Source organism: Sipha flava, unplaced genomic scaffold, assembly GCF_003268045.1.
Source record: "Sipha flava isolate LNK unplaced genomic scaffold, YSA_version1 130_pilon_pilon, whole genome shotgun sequence".
NCBI classification, from domain to species: Eukaryota; Metazoa; Arthropoda; class Insecta; order Hemiptera; family Aphididae; genus Sipha; species Sipha flava.
Window position 1 is genome coordinate 614,473 of NW_020271756.1, and position 10,601 is coordinate 625,073.

Consider the following 10,601-nt stretch of genomic DNA (forward strand, 5'->3'; position numbering starts at 1 on the left):
ATATTAATTAATTAAATATATAACAATTTTATCTTTAAAGCAATAAAACGGTGAACTTAAAATAATAGAGAGGCAATTGACATTTCACTAATAAATAGTAACCAGCCGCCACTAACTTACCGACTAAAAACTTCCACTTTAACTATGATTAACGACGAATTTTAGAATATAGAGTATAATTTATTGTAATAATTATTAAACTTATTATAGAATAGTATACTCTATAATCAATAGTTATACATTATTAGTAGTGTATTATTACAGTGGAAAAAAAGTAGCTTAGGCAGTTGTAGTTTATACACCCATGCACTAACCATCCCTAAAAATCTCAGAGGTAACTACTTCTTAAATAAACCTTTGTCATACACTATAAATCACAATTAGTAGATTGCATATCTAAAACTTAGACTTAAAAGTCGATCTCGAGTAGCTTGTTATAATTTGTATTGGTATAGATTTATAATAGCTGGTTCGTACTTGCTTTGATAATTGTTTGATTTTAATCTTAATATTGACACACTTAAAATTGTTCTATAAATGAAAAAAGTTTCTAGGTCGATATTTAATTAACAATAATCAATAATTATTATTGACCATTCCAGATATCTGAATATACATACCTACAGTTAACGTCATAGTGGGCTACCTCTAACCAAAATACTCCGATCATCAAAACTTTATATATTTATAAATAAAAAATAAATAAGAACTTATAATAATAACCTATTCAATTAAAAATGTATGTTCATACTTATAATTTAAAAAAAGATAAAAATATTTATAAATTATTACGATAAAAATATTGTTTAGTATAAAGACTAAAAATAGATGATTTTCGAAATGGAAATTCATCGTTCATGAGAAATGATTGAAAAATAAATAGGAACATAGGCAGATATTTGGTTGAAATTTTGGGGGGGTTCTAATAATTCAATGTAAAATAACCCGCAGGGGCTTCGCCCCCCCCCCACTCTTCTCATGCGAAAGTAAGACTTATTACAATTAAAAATATAGATATGTTTAAATTGTATTAAAAAAAAAAAAAACACCAAATAACAAATATTTAAAAATAATTAATATTTTATTTTAATGACAAATATCTGTTTGTATCAGCAAAAATATTCAAAATATTATCGCTTTTCAATGTATCATTTTAAATATATAGTATTGAAAGATTGCTGAATCTTAACCAAGTTTTTATTTTTTTCATTGCACTGAAACTTTTTTCGTAAGTAGCGGAACCAATTGGTATTGTTAATGCTATTGTAAATGGTTTTTTTTATTATTTTTTATTTTACGATTTTCAAAAAAACCAACAGATAATTATAAAACAACGAATAAAATTTCTAATAAAATTTCGATTCTGGGGGACTAAGCCTAATCTTCACATATGAATAGGAACTATACAACAACAAAACGTTGAGTTAGTTTAGTTAAAGAGTATAGACGAGTATGATTAATATAGCGATTTCCAATCTAGGGCTGATTCCCCCAAAGGGTAAGCCATGATTTTTGAGGAGGAAAAACTAGACCATTTTTTGTAAGCCGGGGTATTTGTTAATAACTTACCAAAGTATGGTAATAGTCTCAATATCTAATAGTAGACTAATCTTAGATACTGCCAATCCCTGCATACGAGTACTAAGGAGTCTACGACAAATTTTTTTGGTTACACAAAAAACTCTTACGCCCCACAAAATAATCTGATTTGGGCTCTTAAAACCTTCCGTCATTGCTATATTCTTTATAAACAGTTCTGGAAGTTACCGTGACTACTAAATTTCAAGATCCCGTACTATGTTAAATTATCTATTGACTAATTATTTTTTTTAATAGATTATGATATTATTCTCAATGACTTAATAAAACGTACTCTAAATACAAAATTTAGAATTTTAAAATTTGTAATACTTGCTTTTCGAATAAATTTTTAAAATCAAAAGTTAAATTTACTTATAATGCATTGCGTACATATTAGTAGTAGGATTGTAATTTACATAATAAAAAATGTTGAAATTAGCTTCAATAAAACATAACATAAGATGCAAGTATAAAAATTTAACCTTATGGGTTATAGGTCAGTGGCGTATTTGAGAGTTCATGTCGGGGGGGGGGGGGGAATTTAAAAAGAGTTTACCCAACTACTCACACAAACTTACCAAGACATAATGAATTTTATATTGCACCTGTATAACCTATAAAGTAATAAGTTAAACAAATATGATAAAAAAAGCAACATATTTATAAAACAAAATCTATATTTCTATTTTTTTTATTAGCAAATCTATTTATAACATCATCTATTGATATAGTTATAGTATGATGTATGTTTGATACCTCGTCAACTAGGTTACCGGGGACTAATGACCCATGGGGATCTAGTTTGCCAGTGATCTACATGACGACATATGTACCACAAACTTTGTGGTACATATTATGTCGTCATGGTAAAAATGTACATACATTTTTACCAATAATTTGTTATCATCAACACAATTTTTCGGAATTTTTGTTTTTAAATGAAATACTCAAATACCTTATACCCATTAGTTATATAAAATTTTCCTGGTCTAAAAATTCTCGGGGGAGCGATTACCTCCATCACCCCCCCCCCCCCACAAATACGCCACTGTTATAGGTCTAACGATGCAGTGTGATTATGTGAATATTTAATAGTTGTCTTTAAACATTATTAAAGGCAGTATTGTCTAGTTTAACTAGATTTACCATTACTCATACTTAATAACTACAAATTACGGTATAATTGTAATTGTTATACATGCATATTTAAAAATAATTAATTTTTATCTATTGTCATTGATTACAGAATAATTTATTTATTACTAATACATTTTAATTATTGTTATAACAATTGATTTTATTTATAAAATATTTCTACTATAATTTATTTCGAGTATCATTGATTTGAGTGAAGTGTTCTAGTAACGTACGAGATGAATGTGATTTTTAAATTTCCAAACAAATTCTATATTGGTTTTCAATGATAATTAATGAAGGTGAATATGATACATACTTTCATTCATAGCAGTAAGGGAATATTTTTAAAAAATTATATAAAAACATAATATCTTTTAATACTTCAATATTTTATTTTATTTCTATTACATAAGTATTATTAAATGTTTTCTAGAACCAAGTTCATGTATTTTTTTTCATTACTACCAAAATTCCCAGTTACTCAGATTTATGGATATTTTTTTAAATGTTTAAACAATAGTGTTTCTCAATCCTTAATGATGACTCTAGTTTTATGTTTACATCAACATGATAATTTTACTTATTTTAGTTATAAATACAACATTTTCATTATTTACTATTAGTAAGTTTAGGCAAACATATTGACTATCTAAAATATCTCAGGGGTCAGGGGACAATTGCCACTTTGACTACCCAGATAACTAATATGTTATGATATAGAACTAGCTATTTATCTTAATATTTCAATAGTTAAAGATTATAAATTTATAAAAACCAGAAATGTCAAAGAAAAAAACAAAAAAAACAGTGTTGTATCAGGTTTCATTTTATGAAATACAACCTGTGTTTTATTTTCTATCTGTTAATACACATATTTAAAAGTATTATCTATAATGCTAATAGATAATAGGTATAAATAGAAGGTATAAAAAGGTGAAAATAGGTATAAATATGAGATAAGGATTTAAAACAATTGATAATTTAAATACAAAAATAATTTGCAAGTCTAAAGTAGATACATTGATCACTTTATTGAAATTTTAATTTGTGAGGCCAAGAACGAAGACGCACTGTTGTAGTGAGAAATAGGAATGACCGAATGTTCTATAAATATCTAGTAAATATCAACTACGTAGCAACAGTTGCCGGTTAGTCACAATCCACTCAACTGTTTTCAATACCTTCTTGTCACAGGATCCACTGTGTGAACAACACCTTTTGACACGTGTAGCTGTCTAGTATGCACCGTAACAGTTTTACCGACGAATTCCACAAGAGAGGTCGCATCGGTTGAGGTAAATGCATTTTTCATTTTTAAAAGAAAAAAAAACATTCAATTGGCTGATAAATTATTTTACACGCGTACCTACTTTACTATTACTATACTTTAACTGAGATTATTAAGTAAGGTTATATTATTAAATATTTCGAGCAAAAACTTTGTGGCGGGTCGACCGTTGGTTTAAAGACTATTAATCTTTAATTGTATTCTTCTTTTCAATCTTCTGACAGGTATTTCATTCTGGAATTTTCTTTATTTGATATCACATATCGACTATCAGTTTAGAACAATACAAAGAAACACTGTATGATAAGGATGACAACACTGTTTGGTACACGACGTAGATAAAGGGTCGTTATACCACAGATGTATCTTTATAAATCTATCGGATTACTGCAATTAATTCCAGGCTCCGTACGCGAATGCGCACATTAATAACTATCATAACTATTATTATATCTTATCAACTATTAATATGAGTGATAAGCACTTGTCCGAGGGATCTCTGATGTTCCAATTCACATTATATTTAAGTATAAGTTCAAAATTGTACATTTAACATAAATTTTGGGCAGGAGCGTATTTATACTTACTTCTAGGGGGGGAAGATTTATCATCATGGTTTGGCGATATTTTTCACTAGGTACATCATTTTGATGTTAGAAAGATTCAAAACGCGGTAAAATTTTTCAAATATTACATTTTGATATTTACATGTTATGTATAGTCAAAACATCAAGCATTATTTCTTCTAAAAATGGATATTTACTAAATTTAGTTTTATTTTTTTACATTTTACCATATACATCTATAAATGTATATTTATAAATAATTGAATAATTATTAAAAAATATTTGTATAGGTATGTATGTAGTGTTGTTGTATTATAATTTTTCATTGCATGTATTGTAAAAATAGGTAATAAATCAAGTAATTTCTACAAGTAGGTAACTTCTAATATATCAATAATATGTTGGTATATAATATTCTAGTACCATATTTACTTGCAAATTAAAAGTATTTACAACTATTAAATTTTTTTTTTCTTTTAACATACAGATAATCCATAATATTTCGGCTGTCATGCCACCCAATATCTAGCCATTAATAAATTATTATATCGCTACTCATAGTCACCAATGGTATCATTATAGATTATTTCTAGACAATAATATTAAATATCCAGTGGCGTAACTGGGAAAAAATTTAAGGGGGACAATATAATATATTATAACCAAAACCCTGACACCCCTCCACCTCACCAGTTAAAACATATTTTTATTGTATGTATTATATACAGTATATCTAATTGTTTGATTTTAACTTTTAACTCATTTTGTGATTTAGATTAACATGAATTGTAGATAGCAGGTACTAGGTACCAACATTGTTAAATAATACCCAAAATAGATCATTAATAAAAGGTGATATTTATACTGTTGGATTATCTGGGGGGGAAATACCTTTATCTCTCAAAAAATTGTCAGGAGGGGGCACTTTACCCCCTTACCCACCACTATTATGCCACTGTAAATATCTATCTATACTACTATATAAAATGAAGTCGCTTTTTTTTGTTCGGGATAAACTCTTATAAACTACTTATTGGATCGTCGTACAGTTTTTTTTAAATTAAAGAGGACATCACAGAGAAGGTTTTAGGCGTAAATTTAGTCCGATAAAGTTAATAAATAATTAGTTATTAGTTATCTATATATTTATAAATGGAGCCAAAAATGTATAATATTTCATCAATTGAGAACGGCTGGGCCGATTTGGCTCAAATTTTTTTAATTGTTCGTAATTGCCAGGAGCAATTTTAGTAACAAAAAATGTGAACGTCAACGAATTGAATCTCAAGATACAACATTTGTTACCAAGAGACTTTGTGTCATACAAACCTCTTCCTTATATCCTTATCCTTACCCACATCATTACATGCCTATATGAAATTAGTTATTTTTTTCCAGCAAAATATTCTCTAGAAATAATTTATATGACAACACAACGTTTGTCGGGTTAGCTAGTAATAAATAAAAATATTGTAATTATATAATCTACTGACAGTACATTATAAAATCTTTATATTGTATTTAAAGGTTAATTTATCAATTTTATTAACCCATTATTTTATAGTAAAATGAAAAAAAATTAACAATTTTTTTGACAAAAATTAAATCGTAAGTACTTCATTTTTACAAATATAAATATTATTATGTATATTGTAAAATAATGAGTTATACTTGTTGTAAATAAATAAATAAATACAACAAATTATTAATATAATATAATATAATTATATGTGTGTGTGTGTGTAAGTACAGCCAGTTAATATAATATTTATAGTGATTCGGTACTGCTCGAGCTCGTTCGGATTACCGCGTCTTTTGGTAGCACCATTTTCGTTTTGTAATATTAAGTGTCCTTGTTCTTGGAAATACGTATAGTAACAATTATTTTTCATCATTATAAATCAAATATTTTAATTTTTTTGTTATTTCCTCTATTTTTTTACACTTTGGATGATTTTTGTTTTTTTTCCCCATTTTACCAAATTATTATAAATAAAACCAATCACGTTTTAAAAAAACAAAATCTAAGTGACTAAAAAGTACGTAAAAATCTTACTAATTTACACTAGCGAAAAAATACATGTACCAAGTCCAAGTGTAGTAATGACGTGAGGCCAAGCTCAATTGAACAATATTTCATATTTTCATGTTATATTATTATGCCTATTATATTTCATTCATATCAAATTATCAATATATGCAAGATATCTTAATATAAATTTTATAATTGTACCGTAGTAATACCTAGAATAGTATAATTATGATTTATAATCTATCTATCGTATACCGTGGCATGCGATATAGGTGAAGGAACGGTAGTGGAGAGGAACTCTTCCGCACGAGGCACTCGAAAGTACAAGTCACTGGTGCACTGTCGAGCGCATGAACAATCCAAAACGTGTGTTTTTTTTTTGCTAAAACTATTATTTTTGGTCCATCTTACCGATCGATCCAATAATGCGATAACATTTTTAAAAACTAATCTGAATTCGTTATAATGTCTACTTGAGATCGGTCAGTTCACATTTTAAGATTTCTGATTTATATTCCGAATAATCAACGTTTGAAAATGCCGAAATTTCAAAATATTCAAACTAAATTTTTAGTTGTTAGGGGGGTGTAATTGGGGAAAATAGACTAACTAATCTCAAGTAGACATAATAGCAAATTCAAATCAGTTTTAAAAAGTATTATCGCACTACTACATCGATCAGTATGATGGAATAAAAATTGGATGTTTTGGCTAAAATAACTGTCCGCGGTTCCCAAACTGTGAGGCGCGCCTCCCTTGTGAGTCGCAAGCACTTATTAGGGTAGGTGTAAGGCAAATATTTAGGTCGGGCTTACACGGTGCTTGTCACTAGCACTAATAACACTCGTGTAAACATTTATGAATAGTGTTTAGTATTAGTAAAACCACTAGTGCGAGTAAATATAACACCTTTCTATTTACTAATGACAAGTAGCAACCTCTTCCACGACTCTACTTTACTATACACTATAGACTATGTATTATATAACTTATACAAATTTTGGTTGTATTTTTAAAGTATATTTTATATTATGAAAATTTATACCTAATGTAAAAAACTTAAAAATACCATTAAATAATTATTGAATAATAATCCTAACATTTAATATAATTATTAATACATAATATTGTTTTGTATTTTAAAACAGTGAAAATGACTGAAAATAAGGTACAAACTTCAAAATGGAAAAAGCATGAAATCGAAGAAAATATCGGACACGAAAAATGTAAGTACTAATACCCTAAACTTGTTGCGTTTGCATATTTTTATCTAATGCTAGTATTCGTATTCAAGGCCCATCTATACAGATATTTATCGTATGCTCCCACCCAGAATTCAATGATACCAATTTTATTCATAATTTTTTGAATTTTTCGGTAATTTTGAGTTGTAGGTCACTTTTTAAGGCATTTTATGCATTTTGAACTTTTGTAGGTATATTTATATTTTACTTGTTGAAAGAACATATTTTGTTTCATATTATTTTGATAAAACTAAATATTTAAAAAAAGTAACTTACTTTATATTCCAATTCTTCAATTATTTTTGTATACTTCGCAGTAAGGATGAGCAAAATTGTTTGAACATCGATATTCGATGTACCGATACATAGATTTTTAAAATATCAATGTGTTCGATGTATTGGTGAAAAAACATCGACAACATTTTTTTTCCCTCTAGAGCTGCCTTCTTTTGCACACCTTATTATCTATACAGTGTACTATTTTCCTGATTAAATAATAAAATCAAAAGTTAAAATTCCATTGTTTAACTTATATTTTTTAAATACTTATTAAATACTTAAAATCAGGGCTTTTAAATTCATATATTTGCATGTTTTCTTTGCTACATCGGAAAATATGAGATAAAAATCCGTTTCATAACAATAGTACCTACTAAAAATCTTAAGTTTAATAGAGCATGGTTTTTCATATTTTGTGTGTATTGGTATATTTGGTACATAGATGATATTTTTGAGTTATTAGCACATATTATTTTATGTAAATTCAGCAAAATCGTTTTTGATGGAAGTCAAAAAAAAATTAAATCAATAAATGTTTGAATTCATTCTTATTTACTCTTCCGAACTTGTTCATAAAATCTAAGTATTTTATTAATATTTTTATTTTTTTATGACATTAAGTTTTATAAGAGAAAAACAGTACCACGGAAACAATGTTATTGCGCATCACTACCACTCTCCTCCTATTGACGTTTCCATTGCAATTTATCTATTTTTATTGCAACGTGTGTTCATAAATTATAATTTTAATAAAATGTAACCGAAGAATAAATATAACTTTTTCAAATATGATTGTATAATTCTTATAATTTTAGAAAATGCTTATATATTTCTTTTCGTCATAGTTAAGGATTTTCAAGGCATATTTGATCAAGTGTTAGTGAATGCTTATTTATGCGTTTTTTAGTGCATGAACTTACGAGCCCTGATTATAACTGTATAGTCTATACTGTACAACGGTTGTTGTATAGTGCATACTAAAATAATACAAACACAAAAACATTTTGAACATAAAAATCGATGTTTAATCAATTAATCGAAAACAAATCATTGATGTCAAAACATCGATTTATCGAGCTAAAACAACGATGGTTTTTACCCATCCCTACTGCGCAGTCCAAACGTTAAGTATTTCTTTGGCGTATGTAGAGTCGTCCTATATAAGGTAATGAATTGTATTTTTTATCAGGGACTGGTTATCGATATCAAGGTTTTAATTTATAACTTATAATTTATATTTTTATTGTATTCAATATATATATATATATATATATATATATATATAGAGTGGCGGACTGAACTTAAATTTTAAATGATGCAATTTCATATTTAAATATATACCACCATCCCCTTATCAAGGCTGTACCCAGAAAAAAATTTCAAGGAGTGGGGGGATACTTTAAAAAATAAAAATATTAAATTAAAAAAAACTGATGTTAAATTTCTAAGTTTGTGTAAAATCCTATACAGTTTAGGGTGGGAGAGGGTTGAACCCCCACAGGTACTGCCTTGAACCTAATGTCCAAAATCACAAATCCATGGGGCTGTTCTCCACCAAGATAAACTTTTGAAATTTAAAACACAGATTAATCTCGAGTAGCTTAGGACGCTATAAGAAAATGAGCCCTTAATATTGTACCATTTCAAAATGGAAGAATTTCAAAATTTGCAATTTTGTTACTGACTCATTCATTGATCATTAAAATTATAAGACACTTCCCGTATAGGTAGAAACGTGAAATTTGGTACAATGATAGGTTTTACATTGTAACTAAAGGGAAAAATCTAAAACTTGAATTTTTTTCAAAATGAATACCGCTTTAGAGAGTGTATTTTTAAACGTATGAAGTGGCGCGCTTAGCACGCATAAACGTTTTCTTCAAACAGCGTTACAATATGGTAATAAGAAATTATTTGTAGTTGACTTATATATATATATTTATAAAACATAATAATGTTTTCGTAAATGTATTTAATTAAAATACAAAATATGATATAATTATTCAAATAAAGAATATTTTAATAATATTGGTCGGTATACGGACGATAATTTTACGTGGTAATGTCATAAGAAAACATTGATGAAAAGTTTAATGCTCTTATGAATTGAATAAAATTATTAGTTAAGTTCGAAATCATCTGCCGACCTTATGTTCACCGACATCAATTCTCCATTTGCTTAGCTTATGCCATTACCATCCATATGAGTCAGGGTAAGTTTGCCAAATGCTTTGTTAGATGTTGGCAACTCAACATTCTCGTGTGGTCAAGCATACGTGGCCCTTTCTAGGTTGACGAGCCTCCTGGAGGTTAACGTAATTAATTTTGACCCCTGTCAGGTGAAAGCCAAGGATAGTGCCATTGTTGAATACAACCGTCTAAGAACTTTGTATAGGCCAGGCTTAACAGACATTCTATCTAAAAAGGATCGACGACGAAAAATAAAGACCGTACTTCGCTATCATTGCCTGGTA

The 10,601-nt window shown here is 27.9% G+C and overlaps 1 protein-coding gene across 2 annotated transcripts in view; it reads left to right on the forward strand.

Moving 5' to 3' along the window:
* Nucleotides 1–2,904: 2,904 nt before the first annotated feature.
* LOC112694520 (serine/threonine-protein phosphatase CPPED1-like) overlaps nt 2,905–10,601 on the forward strand; it is a 14,573-nt gene continuing 6,876 nt past the window's right edge. Inside the window, exons 1-2 of one of the 2 annotated variants that reach the window (XM_025570014.1) lie at nt 2,905–3,017; nt 7,753–7,830. In XM_025570014.1, coding sequence (XP_025425799.1) covers nt 3,002–3,017; nt 7,753–7,830 — 94 coding nt within the window. In that variant the 5' untranslated portion in view covers nt 2,905–3,001. Of the gene's footprint in view, nt 3,018–3,928; nt 4,014–7,752; nt 7,831–10,601 lie in introns of those variants that run through there. The other variant, XM_025570015.1, reaches the window with a different exon arrangement.